General features: G+C 40.1%; 2 protein-coding genes across 3 annotated transcripts; one reads left to right on the top strand and one right to left on the bottom strand.

Annotated features, from left to right (window-relative positions):
• Positions 1 to 5,902: 5,902 nt before the first annotated feature.
• On the bottom strand, positions 5,903 to 11,105 carry spast (spastin). Of its 2 annotated transcripts, none has more exons than XM_046401577.1 (16): positions 10,969 to 11,105; positions 9,192 to 9,275; positions 9,025 to 9,108; positions 8,756 to 8,922; positions 8,513 to 8,646; positions 8,318 to 8,411; positions 8,151 to 8,225; positions 7,972 to 8,043; positions 7,789 to 7,864; positions 7,606 to 7,697; positions 7,401 to 7,480; positions 7,271 to 7,313; positions 7,080 to 7,159; positions 6,895 to 6,965; positions 6,745 to 6,785; positions 5,903 to 6,645 (listed from the first exon to the last, which is right to left on the bottom strand). In XM_046401577.1, exons 3-16 carry the CDS (start codon positions 9,068 to 9,070, stop codon positions 6,520 to 6,522), a joined length of 1,197 nt encoding a protein of 398 aa, XP_046257533.1. In that variant the 5' UTR covers positions 9,071 to 9,108; positions 9,192 to 9,275; positions 10,969 to 11,105; the 3' UTR covers positions 5,903 to 6,519. The 2 variants fall into 2 exon arrangements, with proteins under 2 accessions (XP_046257533.1, XP_046257532.1); XM_046401576.1 differs by lacking the exon at positions 10,969 to 11,105 and adding an exon at positions 9,365 to 9,732.
• memo1 (mediator of cell motility 1) lies at positions 10,959 to 19,278 on the top strand. The gene is made up of 9 exons (XM_046401578.1): positions 10,959 to 11,430; positions 12,846 to 12,927; positions 13,052 to 13,120; positions 13,293 to 13,405; positions 14,480 to 14,591; positions 15,403 to 15,545; positions 15,688 to 15,764; positions 15,947 to 16,051; positions 16,802 to 19,278. Exons 1-9 carry the CDS (start codon positions 11,370 to 11,372, stop codon positions 16,931 to 16,933), a joined length of 894 nt encoding a protein of 297 aa, XP_046257534.1. The 5' UTR covers positions 10,959 to 11,369; the 3' UTR covers positions 16,934 to 19,278.
• The last annotated feature ends 85 nt before the right edge of the window (positions 19,279 to 19,363 follow it).

The following is a 19,363-nucleotide window of genomic DNA, read 5'->3' as shown; positions in this document are numbered from 1 at the left end:
ATTGCAGAGATTAGTTCACACTTTAATTATACAGTGTTTGCACAGGATGCTGCAGTGGCGCCCATTAAACTTTATAAGCCTTGATGCTGTACTACCCTATGATATATGAAAATCACCATCTAAAACATCTAATAATCATCATCTGCAGTCATTTACAAGCTTGGGTTTTCTCCCTGTTCCATGTGAGGCAGTCAAAATCAGTTAACAGCAGTTTCCAGTGGTTGCTTTTCCTGTGATTCAGCCCTCATACATTTATCCTTGTTGACGTATGATGTATGTGTAAAGTTCAGAATCACTGTGAAGGATCATGTGATCTGACTGAAGAACAGCATCTCACACTGACCCCACTCTGTGTCGCTTCCCTTAGCAGACACCTCGTCATCTGATGCTGCAGATAAGGAGACTTCTGCTTTACAGGTCATGTGACAGGGGTCAAGGACTGCTCCTTGACCAAGTGCTGCTAAACAACAAGACCAGTTTTAAGGCCCAGGCTCAAACAAAGAGCCTGATCCAACTATGAGATTTTCAATCACAACAGCCACCTGTCATTCAAACTACAGAAAGACATGGATTTTGAGCACAAGGAACTATTAATCATTTTAAGTTATTCTGAAAAGACCACAAAGTGATGCAGTGTACCACAAAGCAAAGATCTGCCAAATACCACAACATGTGTGTTGTGAGTGGTGCTGTGACACACAGTGAGATGCTGTAGGACACAGAAAGATGAAAGAACTCCAGGCCTGTTCCTGGGCTTGTGGCCAAGACATTCACCGCTTTGAAACATGAAACTAAACCTCTCCATAGGCCCATTTCAGCAGGACATCTTTGATAGATTTTGATGTCCTGCACAAATGGACACTAATGTGTGATGAAATACTTAAGAACACAGTGTGTTACTTGAATCGTGGCAAGCAGGTGCACACGACATCTATCAGCGATCACAATAAAATGGGCTATCATGAGGGGGATGCACAGTGTGAAAAGTCTGAGCTTCTGTATTTTTTTGCTCTTCTGTTCATGTTTATTTCATTTGATTGAGGTCATATTACACATTGTGTTTCATGTCTATAAATAACCTTCCTTTGTATGTTTAATACAGATCGCTGAAGGAGACTCACAGTGTGCATGCCGCTGTGCCAACATGTTCAGATCTGCAAACCTGTGGCTCTGGAAACTGCTTTAGTCTTTTCAGTTCTACTGCTAATGCCAAGGGAGGAATGTGTCCTTTGCTTAACTCTCTCAATACCTGCCAAAGCAAATCATATTCAAACTGGCTGCAATTAATTGATTTAATCTTTGCACATACCTACTTCACGACATACAAAAGAGTGTTAAGATATAACAGATGTGTGTGTTGTGTGCTCCTGATTTTAAGGACTTGGAAAGCCATGAACCAGATGCTTAAGTTACCATTACATCAAGCAGAATAACTTATTTACTGATTGACGGTCATGTTAACATGTTACAATATAAGCAATAAGCATTATCAGTTGATTGGTCCACTACTTTGGTCCTGACTGAAATAAAGCAATTATTATTGAATATTAATATTAAAGATGATTAAAGATTAATCTGATTTTTTTTTTTCTCCTGACTTTTCCTCTTGCACCATCATGCCATGAAATTTAGTAAAGGAATGTTACTTAGTTTTAGTCACCCAATCTGGCCTTCCAGTGTTTTAAGTGGATGTAGCTGTAAAAATGTTGTAATTAAGGACTCAGAGCTCACCATCACTCAATTAAAGATGACTTTAAGACATTACGATCATCGCTTGTGATATGATATATCATATGATGGTCATTAGATCACCTGTTTTCTCTTTTTTAAAAAAAAATATATATATGTGTGTTTTTAATTGTGGACTCTAAGGCAGGCCTCATACTAACCAAGCAGAGCGAGATGGAAATGGATTGGTTATAGAATCCCAGCATCCTGAACCTGACTAGGATCAGAAGTGGAGCTGAACCATCCTGTTCTCACATGAATGACCTGAGGGAAGGGCAGCAAAAAGATAAAAATGGGAGGACAAGGGGAGCGGGAAAGCAGCATGACAGACAGACAAAGCGTTATTCTCGTGAAAATGCTCAGTCCTCACTGCACTTTCACTTTTCATCAAGTGTTTTGGCTGCACACGAGCTGAAGGAATGCACCGCGGGGCAGCCTGCAGCTCACCTTGACAGTGCACCTTTCCCCTTAGCATCGTCTCCCTGCCCCTCCCTGCGTCAAGCCCGTGTCTCAACATGTCCACCCTTGTCTAATGCTTCTATATATCATGAGCATCATTTGGGTAGGATATTTGTCCACAATATTCCCCTTGAGTGAATAGATGGATGGGAAACATGGAAACTTTTTTTTTTAGCTTTTAGTTGATGTTATGATTGACTGATGTCAAGTCTATCTGCACAGTATTTATGAAGTCAGAGGAAAGAGTTTGTCTCCTGATCACCTCACAGAGGTTACTGAGATTAATGGCTTTGCAGGTCTTGTGCAGGCATGACAGAGAGTTTGCTCTTCTCTGTCCACCTTGGTCTTTTACAGCTTTGTGGTTGCAGGCTGCTGTGGGAGAGAAAATGCATGAGCTTGGCTTGGCTTGGCTTGGTTCACTCCAGGGCATACAGAGATGAATTAATTCACTTGGAGAGCCTTTTCAGAAAGACTTATCAAAAATCCCCCGTGGCTTAAAATTACCCTCTGCTTTTGCTGATCAATCATCTACATGCATACTAAAACTTCTTTTTTTATGTTGCCACAAGTGGTTTCTCTTCTACACCTTGTAAAAGGTGCTGGTCTTCCAAATTAAATAGTGAAGTTGTAAGACTAGCTATTACTGACCTTACCACATGCAGTCAGGTGGTTACTGTAAACTCTTTCCATGAATACAAATCAGGCAGCGGAACAAACATCTCCATGGGGTTCCTGGTCAGCCAAAAGCATCTAGTCTCATTTTAGTTATATTGTGTTTTGAACTGAGACTGGATAGCCAAAAATGACTCTCATGAAAACCTCAACTTGTTTTTACTCCTCATTTTTTTCTTTGTTCGGCTGCTTTTTAAATTGATTAATAGAATGCGATTTAACATGTTAATTATATCAGTGTTGTTACCTTTGCACAAAGCCTGGCTGTTTCCAGCTTTATGCTAAGCTAATTTAATAGCTGTAATTACAGTACAGCAAGAACTGTCAATGTTCTTATCTTACTCTTTCCAAGAAAGTGAAAGAGTGCATTTCCCAAAATGCTGAAATATTTCTTTAAACATCTTTAGGTATAAATGCAACATGATTTAGATATCCCAGTTTTGCTTAATGCTTCAAGTCTGACACAAATAAGTTGATGTTCACATACCTACAGGTACTTATTTATATATACCAACACCTCATTTTTTTCCTTCTCACACACCCACGGATACACAAGCCATAAATAAATAGCAAGCAAGAAAAATAAATTTGCTCAGAAAAGACATATGTTGCCATAGGATACAAGATTAAACTTGGCTCACACCCAAAGATAACAAGCCCATGGTTAATGAGAAAGATAACAGTCCCAAGGTAAATGAAGTTATGTTTGGGGTGTTCAGGCCAGTGGAACAGAAGCAGCCACTGGAAAGTGGACACACTCAGCCGTGAAGGCTTTCCACTGTGTAATCTCTGAACACATCTTCAAACCAGCGGTGATAACGTGTCCAAATACCAAATTTTAAAGGAAATCCATTTTCACCTGCTCAAGAATTTACTTTATTTAAAAAAAAAAACAAAAAAAAAATAGCTGAACTCACAGCCAACTGTCCAACATGGTGCTGCACACAGTCAGTCTTGTGCTCTTTTAGCATCTAGTGTACAACAGTTGACGACTTATGTCAGGTTTATAAATAATACCCCTACAAACTGAAAACGTAAAATAAAAATGAAACAGTTGCACTCACCATATGAAAACCCTCCCACACACGTACTGTTTTCATAATGGGCCACTTGAAGAAACACTCACAGACTGTTTACTCAGTCACTCAGAGGTCCTCACTGTGTTGACTATTATTCTACTCTCTACAGGGTGGGCGATTTCTCTGGAGCTATCAAATGATCACCTATTCTGTTTTCCCTTGAGTGGATATAGTGGTCAAAGCATCAATGAGCCACTGTGGAGGTGCGGGACTCTGACACGCAACCAAAAAGAAAAGCTGTCAATCATCCACGAAGTCTAAACCACCTCAATAATGCTCTGTCTTCTGTCGGCTCGGAAATTTAAAGCCCATTATGTACACATGATAATTGCTCTCTACTGTAATTGCAGGTTATTTGAAAAGTAAGAACTTGTAAGAATGTTGATATGAGGCGATTAGATAATTCTACCACCTGTAGGCATTTACTTCAAATTCAGACACTTAAGTTAAAAGGTGTTAAAATACCATGACTAAATGGTCTTGCAACCAGTTTGTTATACCATGTTTTACAGTGCAGGATGCTCTCAGTGAAGGGTAAACAGAGAAAGAAGGTGATAACTAAACCCGTGCCCCTAATATGTTCCATTCCTGTCTGGCATGGTGAAAGACGCTCTTTAGTCACGACAAGTTCAAAAACTCTCTCCATTTGCAACATCTGTCCCCTGAGGAAAACAGAGCACTCCCAGGTGTGGTACCAGCTCTGTGCGTGTTTTGCATGTTGAGAGCTTTTTTTGAAATTTCATCTCATGATAACCTCAAGCCACTTGTCAATGAAACTCAGAGGACAGCCCTACTTAACTGCAAAAACAAGATTGCATTCAAAGAATCTGTAAACATTTGCAGGAACAGAGGATGCAGCTGTTGGGCCACATAAACCACAGGCATGACCACCAGCTGACCATAGGAAGGGCCTTTGGGAGTGAAATGGGATTTAAGTCACATATTTCAGTGGAAGAGCTTGGAGTGCACTGAAATAAAGGCTGACCACAAGTCTTGAATGAGCCATGCCCCATCAGCGGGTGACCCCAATCCTATCTGAGCCTCCAGCCCTGTTATTAGACAGTGGCTCTTATGGGGTCTTGACCACAGAGCTGCATAATGTGACTTCACTTATCAACTGTGAACATTTAGCTGAAGCACCTGCATGTATGTGCATAAACACACTGAGGCTATCAAACTATCATACCTAAAAATGCAAACTTAATCCAATCCATCACTCAAGCTGTCTCTCACCACATCAGAACACGGAGTTTATTTCCATTAATAGCAACTTACTGCATTCCACATCTGTGGCTGTAGACTAAGTATCAGCTTTGGATGCACTTAGAGCCACAGAAGGGAGTTGTGCAACAGGTAAAAACAGGGCAGCAGCACCATCTACCTACAATTGTGAGGCACATGGAGAAGCTTCACTTACTGGTAATTAAGTTTTCCCATGTAAATGCCACACATATGTTAAAAAATCTGCAAATATGCTCACAGAGCTTTCTTTGTCTTTTAGAGGATGCCTCCTCTTACAAGTCTGACCAGTGTCATTAATACTTTTTTTCAAGAATAATGACAGAATGCATTTCCCTTGGAAAGAAAACTTGGAAAGTGAGCTAATCTCCAGCACCTCTGCAACCCTGCACAGTTAAGTGGTATAGAAGGTGTGGGACTGATAGGTTTAACGACCTGCTGTCCAAAGTCCCATAATTCAAAGTTTAAGGAAAACCCCCAGTGAGTTTTGGAAAGTTTGGGGTCCACTGTTACATTTAAATAGCCTCTATATTTTATACTTCAATCTAACAGGTATATTAATGTTTTGTATGCTGATTATGATGACTCGGATACACTTAATAGAAATTATAATAAAAAGTAAAGATTTGACATGTTCGCTTCTGGGGAAGAATTAAGCACTCATCTGTGGAGGATATAGCAGTTAGTAAATGATTTCAAAGAAGAGACAAAAAATAAGATGGAGAAACTTTAATGAATATATTTATTGATGCATGAGGACAGTGGGAAACCATTATAGGTTTGGTCAGTGAATTACTTTTCAACTTGTCAAAACTTTTATTGAAAAATAAAAAGAGCTGGTGCTGGTGAACACAATAAATCATTAGGTATCCAACTTTCAAATATAGTATTTGTATCTACAAACTACAGGAACTAATCAAAAAACTTTTAGTACAAAAGCACCCAGTCTGGCAAATCTTCTCCCAATTATTATTGCATGTGTACAAATACAGCACTTCGTGATCAATACCATCAACATGTCAATACATCAGGTAACTAACAGATCAATGAGGTCAGGATTCACAGAAACTTGCTGACCCCCTGGGTCATCACTAGTAATTTTCCAGAACATTTTTAAGAATAAATAATGAAATTTCAAGCAGCAAGGCAGTGCTTTAGGAGTGTAATAATACACTAAGGAAGCCTATACAAACCTTACTAGCAAAGATTATACAAAGTGTTCGTTCCACATTTTTTCAGTTTATTTGTTTTCATAAGAACTCGTACCCGTAGATTCGACTATTTTCACTCTTTTTACTTCGTAAGTGAAAATGATGTTTAAAAGTTTAGTCTAAAAAGCTGTTTAAAAAGCTGTTGTGTCACCAAAATCTTTGTTCCATTTAGTATACACATTAAGAGTTGCTGGGCTAACGCTGGGCTTAATGCGTTTCAGGGACTCCTCAAAGTCTTTCATCTTGATGTTACGCATCTGTGAACACAGACAAGAGCACAAATACTGTGACATACTGATAGTTAAACAGACATAGAGTAAACATATGCAGTATTAGGAGCCTGTTAACAGTATCACCTCACTAACAGCCATACTTCGGACTTGGTCGGGTCCCAACTCTGTGTAAGAGAAGATTTTCACATGATAAAAAAACCTATTTAGTCCATCACGGAGGTTAAAATTTACACAAAACACACATATGATTATGCAAGAAAGACGTCCTCTCACCTCTTATAGGCCCGAGCGCAGCATCTTTGGCTAACGATGTGAGGTCACTTCCTGAATATCCTGAAGTTGCTCTATCAAGTTGGATATCCAGAAATTATTGTTAACTGGACACAATAATAACAATAATAATAATAATAATAATGAAAGTAGTGATATTTAGTAAGGCACATAAATAAAGAACTCACTTTGCGAGAGAGGATAGCTCATTTTGGCTCAGTGGATTCCCGTGCTTGGCCAAAAGATTTTTCAACAGTGTCAATCTTGTCTGGAGGGATGAGAGTTACATAAAAAAAAAGGTTGCACCAAGTGTGTTTCAAAACTAACAAAGATCACTGATCATAGTAAAGAACTGTGATACTGGTTCCACAGTAAATACCTCTGTGTCCGGCAGAGCCACATAAACCCTTTTTGCAAAGCGCCTGTCAGATTAACACAAGAGAAGAACTGTAGTGAGCTTCTGCACAAATAAATAATCACTATGCAGCAGGCGGAGTTGCATCACATACCTCAGTACTGCTTCATCGAGCTCCTGAGGCCTGTTGGTCGCTCCCATTACAAGCACCCTGTCATCCCCTCCTGACTGCACCTGAAACAAAGAAGCACCGTGGACAAAATAACACCAGTGTTCTCTGAGACAACAGTGACTTAAAAACACTCTGAAGCTGGTTCACAATCAAATTTCACGGGTCGCAGAGTAACAGCTACTCTTACCCCATCAAACTCAATGAGGAACTCGGTTTTTAATCGCCGAGAGGCATCGTGTTCTCCCTCCCTCCTTTCACAGAGCAAGCTGTCAACTTCATCTGAATATAAAAGAAAAACAACGGGAGGAAATGTGTGAGATAACAGTTGATGTTTGAGGCACAATAAGTCAGTAATTCAAGTAAAACAAACCGATAAAGATGACAGAGGGCTGTAATTCTCTGGCAACTGCAAACAGTGCTCGAACAAGCTTCTCGCCCTCTCCCACCTGTGATGTTGAAGACAGAAAAAGGTTAAGAAAACAAAAACTAAGTTAAATTTCATGTAGTGTGGAGAGATATTCCAAAAAAAGGAGCACTGAAAGTGATTTCTTACATATTTGGAGGTCAAACTGGCGGCGCTGATGTTGAAAAATGTGGCATTTGCCTCAGCTGCGACTGCTTTGGCCTTGAGAGAGGACATAAGCAAGGCTATCAACGGGTATATGCAAATTATAAAGCACAGTTTGATCTCAATCAATCACTTTGCTGTGTTGTAAAGAACACCTAGCTTACCAGCATGGTTTTCCCATTTCCGGGAGGGCCGAATAAAAGCAAGCCACGCGCTGGAGCTCTCAGGCCGGTGAAGAGCTGAATGACAGAATGAGGAAAAACATGATTCAATGTCAATCTGGAAAAGTAGAGATATAGTGAGCAGAGACAAGTTGTTCGGAAGCGATCACCTCTGGTCTTAAGGCAGGGAGGATGACAATCTCTTGGAGTGCTTGCTTGGCCAGTTCCTGTCCTGCAATGTCTTCAAAGGACACAGAGGCTCCACTGCAGAGAACCCACAAAACTACTTTTAACTGCGACGTTTTTTAGGTTGCATTCCACTGACAGCAAAATGTAATCATTCTGATAGCACTGCTCTTAAATACCGGTCAACTATTTCATTCAGAATCAAGCTGGCCAGTTTGCTGTCCACGTTCTTGAAGTTTTTCATATCCCTCTTCAGGGGCTGTTTCAGAGCAGCAGGTTTCCCATTCTGAGCTTTTCCTGTCCGTGAGGTTACCTTAGCAGGGGGAAAAATTATTCAGACAGCAGTACACACTACAGACTCACACATGCTGAAACAGACACATAACTAGACAATTAAATATATTTTTAAAAAGTAAAATCACCTTTGGATCAGTGGGTCTAGGTGGGTGTCTGACAGCAGTGGAGGGCCTGCTGTTGGTGGACAAACCTCGCACTGCAGGCTGACTTTTAGATACAGGCTTTGGTTGTGGGGGAACATGATTTGAGGTCTTCTTGGGATCACTAGCCCTTTTAGATGCCAGTGTTGCCTCTGCACCAACAACAACAGCAGCACTGATCTTCAGCATCAGCTTAGATAACCAATTGTTTGTAAAACTAGCAAACAGAGTCTAAAGTTTGGGATGTCACGTACCTAACAGAGCAAGCCTATCTGTGGCCATGGTGAGATTGGTGATCATTTTCTCTTGAAGTCTCTTTGCGCGCTCATATTGATCTCCTGCGAACAAAACAAGGGAGTATGCGGCTAATGGATGTCAACAGTACACATGATGTACATCTACATGTATGTTTGCACATTACCTTGTCCTGTGAGCTCTACTGCAATTCCTCTTTCAAGCTCAGCAATCCCTTTCTTGTACCACTGCACAGCCTCCTCCTTTTCTCCTGTGATCACAGAGAGGCTGAGGTGTTTATAACAAGCTGTCACACGCCACAACACATCAGCTAGCAATTCCTACACACAGTAAACAAACCTGTGTCAACTTCGTCAATCCTTAATGCTTTGGATATATACTCAAACGCCTGCTTATGGTAGTTTTTAATAACTTCTCCGCTGTCTTTACTTTTAATTGCGTTCATTTTGGCCGACATTACTCTCACGTTTTCTCCCCGTTCTCAGTTTTAACTCGGAGTTAGCCACTTATTGAGGAGGACACCGTGAAACGTAGCCTGTAATTCTCATTTATAATCGGATCAATCCGAAATCCGCTGTCAATAAAGCAACCTTTTGCAACAACTAATACAGTAAGTTTGAAGCCTCATCACAACAGAAACATTTTGTCCGCTAGCTTCCGCTTTCCCGTGAGTGGACTGCAGTCTCCGCCCTCCCGTTCCCCCCGGCTGAAGAAAAAGGAATATGTTTTCCGGTTGGATTTTCAGGATAAAAGCGTGATTTATTGAACATTTTGTTGTTGAGCATTGACCTAAGGAATGTCTTATGGTCTGAGTAATGTCAGCTATATAGTTCAGCGGTAAAAATGTTGTTGTTCCATTTACAGTGCCACACTAGAAAACACCTTGCCTACATACCATCTACATTTAGACCCCATGCGTGAAAACCATGGCAAACGGTTTTAGCCACGATGCCCGTCATCTATGTACCTAATTTCTTTGATTAATAAAATTTGGAAATAACTAATTCTAAATTCAAATACAATATATCCACAGATGCACTTTATATATTCACAATATGTTTGATGATGGACAAAAGGTGTGAGCCACACATCTGCTTCAGTTTAACCAGAGCAGTCTGAAGTCTTTTAGTTGAAAAGGCAAAGATATCTAAATACTAGCATGGTGTCGAAGCTAGAGTATACTTTTATTATGAATACAAAATTCCCAGTCGAAAGGGAAATTATTCGGATGATCTTTTCTTCTCTTCAGTAGATGTTAGAGAATGAACATATTATGTGTTAGAACTGTTAATCCAACATTTTTGTAACAAATGAGAAGGTAATTTTTTTGCTTTCATGTATTTGATTGTTAAGATCATTGCCTTTTTATTAATAAATTCCTGTTCACAATGGATTTGAGCAATGAAATATCTCGTCACAATATCTCAGTGGTTGTATGCAGTATAATAATATGAGGTAATATATACAATATAGAGAGAAACCTTTAGATTAACCATTTTTTGCGAAAAGGTCAATTGGCATTTAAGCATAGGAGTAAGGAAGAGAGACTTCGTTCTAACAGTCACTGCCTCATTGAGATGACTGCCCACAACATTTTTGTTATTTATAAATACAGAAAACAAGGATTTAGTTTCGTCTTTTTAAGTATGTGATTAAAAACCTGCGACAACGTCCAATTATTCAATACAAAATCATTGTCTGAACCTTTTATGGCAAAGGAACTAATGATTTTTTGTTGACATCCTGTTGTTGACATGTCTGCTTTCATTGTCACACTGTACCCGCTCACCTGACGCGCAGTATGTTTTTAATAATCAAACGATCATCTTAGTAACCGCAACGCCTCCTGGACTTTTTCACGAATCACTTCATGCTGGATAAACATTCAGCCAATCAAAAGGTTTTGACGTCACTATGGTAAGGGTTCCACGGACGCCCCTTACCTGGTGTGACAGACAAGCCAGTAATCCTCCGCTCCTGACTGTGAGAGCCCCTCGCCCTTTCTGGCTGTTTAATATTGGCACAGTACAAATATTTTGTATTTTGTGCCTTTCCCTATATGCATGACAATATCGCCAGAAAGTCTCACTAACTGACGTTAGCAGCTCTCTCCGGCTAACTTATTAACCGGTAATATCACAACGTCCAACTGACGGAACACTGAGCTCGTTAGCCTGCTAACGTTAGCCCAGCTGTATCTCCAGTCGAGCTGCCCTTTGTCTTTGCGAGCAGGTTAGCTAGCAGGCGTTATTTCTTCTCTGGGTTAGCAGACAGCGGCTTTTGCAGTTTTACTTTTCGCCTGACAAGAGCTAAGTAAACCAAGATAGGCGGCTTGGGAACCAAGATGTCGAACCGAGTGGTGTGCAGAGACGCAAGTCACGCCGGGAGCTGGTACTCCGCTTCGGGTAACTGTCAACAGAGCACCGTCCGCGTTAGCAGGCTGTATACCCTCTGGCTGTTTTTCTCATGGCAGTGTGTTTTACCGATGTTGACTTTTTATATTTTGTATAACTGTCATTATCTTGATATTTAAACTGTCGAACGGATGGCTTGCCACAGCAGACAGTGTTTGCTAACGTTAGGATTGGAACGCTAATCCATCTGATGAAAAGTCGCGTAGCTAACATTTAGCTTTTATCAGTTATCCCATTTGGTGCATGGTTGGTTTGAGCTTATTCAGCAGTTCGTCCTCGGGTGGTTGATGGAAATGCCTCAAAACAAACTGACATCTGCTGTTCAGCTTTTTTGGCAAGCAATCAGATCTATCAATTTAACAGTCGCTAACTTTGCTAATATTGTAGAACTTCCTGGCCTACCTGCTATCTGGCTAGATTAGACATTACCCAAAACAGTCTGTTAGCAACTGTTTTAACTTAAACTGTTTGAAATGTGGTGTTTTTGGTCTCTGGCTTGGAACTGATTGAGATCAGTTCAGAAATAATTCCTGCCATGAAACAAAGGACTGGGTAGGGCAGGGCACAACATTGAAGGTTCATGTTGCACCCCTTCCCCCATTTCACTAGTTAGCCGCTGGTTTCTTGTGATTAAATCCAGCAAGCCTGCCTGTTTATCGCCTTTAAATCGTCCTTACTGCATTGTTGGTAATGGCAGTTTTCAACAGAACATTTGCAGTACTTAATCACGACAGAAACACTAACGATGTTTGTGTTACATATAAATCGTAATGTCCGTAAACTCCATCTGAAAGCTGAGCTAACGTTAATCTGTCCTGATCCCGATGTCTTTGTTCTTTTTACAAACTAACCATCAGTTGTTTTTTTATGTCGAAACGATTCTGTAAGTCAGCCAGCAATGTTTGATTGACGCTGGCATAACATTAGCAGTACTGGACACTGGGGAAGCTTAACACTGGTAATTTGTACAGTAATACAGGGAGTGTTCCAGTATAGGCAGGAGCAAAACTGAGCTTATTTTTGAACCAGAACACCTACGGTGGGATTTAGATTGACAGTGAGAAAAGATTGGGGAGAACCACACAGGGGTTGTTATATTAATGCTCATTCTAGTTTATATCCATTCCTTACCCAAAGTAACGTCACTGTACTGATGAGGTTAAATTATCTACTATGCCATTCTTGGCTTTCACACCTTGGGGATTAGGACAGCGACATACTGCTATAAAAATGACTCTAATCTTTGTGATTGCTTTGTATGGCTTTGCTGCATCTATCAAATCCAGTATTCGTACTGATCAGATGTTCTGTGTTTTTCTTGTTATTTAGCTCTGCTTTAATTCAGTGATCTGAAATGAAATGATTGTTTTTTATTTACTTTTTTTTTTTTAATTCTACCTTTACAGGATCTCAGCTGAATGCACAGCTAGAAGACTGGCTGTCTAAAGCACAATCTACAATCAGACCTGCTAGAGCCATCATAGCACCGTAAGCACGCGTTGTCAAACAGAGAGAGAACACAGCCTGAGCATTTTATCTGCTATCTATATGGTTAGCAAGTATATGTGATGCTGCATCATTCTAATTTGGCATGTTTTTTTTTTGTTTGCAGGCATGCTGGTTATACCTACTGTGGTGCTTGTGCAGCACATGCCTACAAGCAGGTTGATCCTTCTATTACGTAAGTCACTCAGTTTTCTGTCTGTTCAAGAAAATGTTTTGTATGGCTGTTTTCTTATCTGCAGTTTCTCCCTTACAGAGTGAACAGATGTTAGTGTAGATAGTAGAATACAGTGCTGGTAGTGTGCCTTTTGTTAACAGAGTAAGTGAAATGATGTCCTCTTGCCCTTCAGTCGTAGGGTGTTCATCCTGGGACCTTCACACCATGTGCCCCTCTCCCGCTGTGCCCTGTCACCAGCAGAAATCTATAGAACACCTCTCTATGACCTGAGAATCGACCAGAAAGGTATTCACTAGTTTCACTCACTCTGCAATTTCTGTCTTTTTCTGTGTTGGCTAAGGGTTGTGGGTCGTGTGAAGGAGTAACATAACCACAGTTTAGGTTCGTTAAATGTAGAATGTAGAGCATGTTTCATACCAAAAGCCAAAGGAGGCAAAGACTTTTTAAGTCATTCTGGATCATTGCACTTAAAAAGGTAGGGAAAATCACAGAGTTATGTTTAACTTTTCTTCATTGTTATTGTTATAGTCTGGTCTGACCAGAGTGCATGCAACATGCAAACCTCAAGCGGTCTTGAAATGTGATACTTTTAATCATCATCCGGGGACCAGACAGCTCCCTTACTCTTTAAGATGAAGGGCTTGTTCGAGGTGAGCTTTGCCTCGCCTGGAAAGCGCACGACAACAGGCGGCAGCAGCTGGGGGAGGAGACAAAAAGCTGCCCTCAAGTCGGACAGTTTTCAGCAGCCTTCAGTCTGTAAAGGACGTCGCAGAAGTACTCACATCCTATTAGATCTGATTCGGAATCATTAGAATGTTATGTCACACAAATCAGTTTGTGCACAGTCCTTTGCCTACTGAAATACTATACAGGTGATCTGTGACATTAAAGTTAATGGATTAACCTCCATTTTACACTAATTTTTGTAGATCAGATTACTGCTATATGTAAATCAGTTGAGCAGGCCCTGTTCTCAAATTACATTAATAATGTAATGTCGTATTTCTTTCCTGATGTCTGCACAGATGTTAATCCTCACACGCCACTTGGTTTATCTGTTTGTAAACACTTCAAAATGAAATAGATCCACTGTTAATACAACCCTGTCTGTACAACTATGACGTATTGTATGCAGATTACAATAGGAATGAATTTGAATGAATTAATTAACTTCTCTGCTGCTACTGAATACTAAATGAGACCATCAGCCACCCATCTTGTATTCTGTTAACAGAATAAACCTTCAGAATCAGACAAAATCAAAATCTCTCCAACAAAAAAGAAAAGTATTTATGAAATATCCTATTGTTGAGTCAACTTCTATACCAAATTAAAGTGAAACTCACCTCTGTTTTACAGTTTATGCTGAACTCTGGAAAACTGGGTTGTTTGAGCGGATGAGTCTGAAGACAGATGAAGACGAGCACAGTATTGAAATGCACTTGCCTTACACTGCTAAAGCCATGGAGAGGTAATACGCATAGGGAATGAACTTAGTTGTCGACACCATACACGTTCAGAGAGAACCTCTCTGAATGAAGCTTTTTCTTGAAAGTGTTCTGTATTTATTCTAAACAAACTGAAGTAATGTTTACATTCAATGTATACAGTTACTTGCTAGCATTCTTCCTCCTCCCTGTCTTTACCGGCACATTGCAGCAAATAGTGATGTGTTACCAGCAGCTGGAGATCAGTGAAATGGTGTGACACCTGCGGCAGAAATATGTACCTCATCCGCTTGCACAAGATAAACAAAACAGGGACCCACTCATAGAAAAAACTGCTCCATATCCCTGCTCAAAAAATCTCCAGAGGGATCCAAAACAAAAAAGAGTTCAAGAGCTCTTTTAGTTCTGTTTATTTCTTTCATTGTCGCTCTGAACATTCTGTGTACCAGAATCACATTGGTGTGGGTACACATGGAACGTGTGATATGCATAATTGATAAAGCCTTCTGTTAAGTTGGCAGGAGACAAAGGCATTTCCTTGATTCAGGAAAGCAGGGATCAGGTAGTGTGAAGTGAACTGAGCACATTAGCTTAATGTATACACAGCCTACAAGTTTAGCCAAAACCAGTGCTGTTGACTGTGATGTTACATATAGAACATAAAAGTGTCAGCTCGTCATGCAGTAGGCTAGACGTTTCCCGTTAGTTTTCATGACGGATGTTAAATATAATAAAAGCAGATTTTATTTCCATCCATCCCCATTGGACAAACTTATGGCAGTGAGCTACACTCAAGTTGTTAATTCAATAATCTGATGTAATCTGATGTTGCAGCTGCAAAGATGAGTTTAGCATCGTTCCTGTGCTTGTTGGTGCCCTGAGTGAGTCTAAAGAACAGGAATACGGAAAGCTGCTCAGCAAATACCTGGCGGATCCTTCCAACCTTTTCATTATCTCATCTGACTTCTGCCACTGGGGTAGGTCCAGACATGTGTTGAAAATGACACTCATTCTATGAGATTATTCTGCTATTAAAAGTAGAGTTTGTTATCTGAGGATAATATGGCCTAAATAAACTGTGACATGAGCTTTGCACTGATGTTAGTCTCTCTTTTGAAGGTCAGCGGTTCCGCTACACATACTATGATGAATCTCAAGGGGAGATCTACAGGTCTATCGAGCATCTTGATAAAATGGTAACCACTGAAGATACATTTGATCCTCGTGATAAATATAAAATATGCAATGATAATGTTAATACTCATGAAGTCATTGTCTATATGAAGTATGGAATGGAAATGCAGACTAAAAATGTTTCTTTAAAAAGAAAAAAAAGCTGTTGATGAAAATGTAATCTTTTGTTTCTTTGCTTGTGAAGGGGATGGGTATTATAGAACAGCTGGATCCCATGTCTTTCACCAACTACTTGAAGAAGTACCGCAACACCATCTGTGGGCGTCACCCAATCGGAGTGCTGCTAAATGTAAGTACTGCTGAAGAAGAGCCTCATCAGATGTATTGTTATTTAATAGTTTGTAATGATAGAGGTTGGAACATTTACTGCCTAAATTCTTTGTAATTTCTGATACAAAAGGTCCTTGATTTTAGACAGAAGTCAACAAGTGGAACTTCTCATTTCTAGCCAATGAGTGTTTATTTTTACTGATGGAAATGATGATGATTGCCAGGTTTTATGTTTCCAAATGACTTGTTTTAAGTCCTGGTCTTTCAAGTATGACAAGGAAAAAAACATTTGACTATTATATTTTAGAACAGTCTGTGACCCCATAGTTTAATTAATAACATTCTTCTTGGCCTTCAAAATAACAGTAACTACTGTATGCAAGTGATTTTAACTTGAATAAAGCAGACAACACACTGTTTTGTGCATTTATTATGCTTCTGTGCTTGTCTTTTCAGTTTTCTGAAGGCTAAATTGAAATATCATCCTCCAAACTCTCGCTCTATGACTGCAGCCTCACACACACACACACACATTGTTTCCACATGTGGAGAAATCCAAAGCCTGACAGGCCTGCCGTGATTAGTTACAACTGGACGGTCATTGTTTGGGGAGGGGATTAGTGAACAGTGAAGTTGGCAAATCTATTACTTGTATAATACACCTCATGTCATGAGAGTGAGACACACTTTGTGTGTGCAGACACTCTTGTCGTGCTGCAGTGTGTGAATCTGTGACTAAGTGGATGTTACTGATGTTGCTGTTTTACAGGCTGTGGCTGAGCTGAGGAAGTCTGGTTTAGAAATGAACTTCTCTTTCCTGAACTACGCCCAGTCAAGTGAGTGCAGGAACTGGCACGACAGCTCCGTGAGTTACGCTGCCGGTGCACTCATCGTTCATTGAGGTCGACTTTCGCAGGGGCCACCGCAGCGCCGTCACCCTGCCCTTACTATGTATCGCCATAACCTGATCCCAGACACCCTCTCTCTCACCCCACGCCCAGTAACGCCCACGATTTGCAGGATGGACCTAGACACTCGAAGCCAATACAGTCTTCTTTCTCTGTTTCTCTGTCTCTCAGCTCTCCTTCGCCTTTCTCTACCCTGCTCTCAGTTTGAAGTGTGTCTCAGAGCTTTTTGGTTGAAACATTTTGTTTTGAAGTGCAGTTCTGAGATTATATGGGAGAAAACCGTTAGAGGAGATAGGTGAGAAGAGTGCGTATTAGTTTGGCTTTGAGTAATCTTATTTGGGTTTTTGCAGGGACTGTAGTGGTCCTCTTAGTTCCTTTTGTTCTCCTGACAAAACGATGAATTTGATTTGTCATAATGCAATTTTTACATCTGGACTCTTGGTGATCTGTGCTCATGTAATTTGCCTCAGAAAAGTAATGAAAATAAAACTGCAGATCTTAATGGAGAATGCTGAAATGTTGCCACATGAAAATGTAAGGAGTGGTTTGACTGCTTCAAGCTACATGCGACTTCCACTTTGAAAACATCGTCATAGGTAATTATTACCACTGCTCAACATATGTTGTAGTTGCTAACAAAGGGCTGCACCCAACAAAGTTCACTAACCCCCTTCTGTACAAAACCAAAAACTTTATTAATCTTAAGTTTATTAAATATTATCATTTAGTCACATTTAATTCCTTTTATTTCTTTTTTTTTGTAGTTTCACTAGATGTGATGGTATTTACTCAAGTAGTGTGTAGATTTGAACAAAAGCAGTGTTGGCAGCCAAGCTATAAAGCCATCAACATGGTTCGCCCAATAAATTAGTGTGTGCAGCACTGTTCCCAGATTCCTGTCATGTTCTTGTAGCATTATGGATGTGTTTTGCAAGAGCCAGACTGCTGCTACAGCAATGTAATCAAAGCTGGATATTGTGTAAATTACTCCTCACTGACACTGACACCTCTAGTCTTTGTTTACACTGCCACCTTGAATCTGTAGATATTGAAATGTCGGTATAGCAGACCTGAACAAAGTTTCTTTTTTTGCTGGACTTGTAGAAAATGTCTTTCAGTTCCATAAGAGCAGTGGAGCTTTTGTTTTGGCCTGAACAGAGGGTTCAAACAAAGTGTTCAAGTGGGCCTGTTAAACTGTAGGAACTGTTACCATATCTGTTCACTTGGTAGTAATTTACATTTTTGTTTCAAGAATGCCAAAAGTTCCAGTTTTGTTGCTTCCCGGTGAAGGAGAAGAAGTCATAGATAGCCTGAGTTTAAAGATCAGCACAAAGTCATGATGCTTTGCTAAAATGATTGCAAATCTATAGAAGTGGCAGATGTTGCTCTATGCTGTATTTTATTTGATCTGACTCTGTTAAAAAAAAAACATACGTATTTGTATTATGAATTGTCAAGCATGAGGATTGCAATTAACAAAAGATAGTTTGTAGTGTAATTTAGTCCTGCTGCCTAAAATAGTCCTGATGCTTTCATAGAGGAACAAACTGCATAGAAAAGCTAATGATTCACAATGGCAGTACAGGCTATCAGTGACATAAAATATGGGCAGCACGCAATGTCTGTTGTCCCCTTGTTTGAAAATCACTGAAGTCTTGTATTCCCAGTTAAAATCCGTCCCCTAACATCCCTGTTGGCACCCTAAGAAGCGTCGCACTTAGCATTAAGCTACAATGTCTGGTCGAACCAAGCGGGCACAGACTGAAGATAATTTAAGGGAAGCTAGTAAAGCATGATGCACTGTGCTATTGTGCCTTTTATCACTGTTGCACATATACATTTAAAGCATATTTTCACTTTTAGTCTTACTTTGGAACGTATTCTTTCAGCTTTTTGTTTTTCCACACATACCCTCCCTCTTGAATCATGCCCCATAATGTCTCCAGCTCACCCAGCACTCCAGGATTGTGTGACTCCCCCCTCCCCATCTGTTGGTCTGAAATGGCACCAACTGTTATCTCCTTTGTCCAACAGGGAGCGGTGTTCTGTTTTGTCCACCTCACCTCATTCCTGTAGAGAGACAAAGGCTGAACCTCAACACTGTTCATTTTCTGTTTATGGATCTTTGTTTGTCTTTTAGAAATTGTTTTTGTATTTTTTTTTTTTGTCTTGCCTAGAGTATGGGAACTTACACGTCACAAACCTAAAGTATACTACTTAAATACTTCCTAAATGGAGTTATTTTGATCTCAGGTTCCACTGACAAAGCATCCCAAAAGGCTCTTCAGATAAGGCCATGGATTCATGTTACAAAATGAGTAAAATGTACTGAAAAGCCTGTCTGCTCTGGTGTCTTGTTATTCAGGTAGTTACAATCACAGAAAAGTATTGACTTGGTATATGCATTTCATTTTTAAATCACT

The sequence above is a fragment of the Scatophagus argus genome, chromosome 10 (assembly GCF_020382885.2).
Source record: "Scatophagus argus isolate fScaArg1 chromosome 10, fScaArg1.pri, whole genome shotgun sequence".
Taxonomy (NCBI): domain Eukaryota; kingdom Metazoa; phylum Chordata; class Actinopteri; family Scatophagidae; genus Scatophagus; species Scatophagus argus.
Note: the sequence above shows the minus strand (reverse complement) of the source record. Positions and strands in the feature narration are given on the sequence as shown.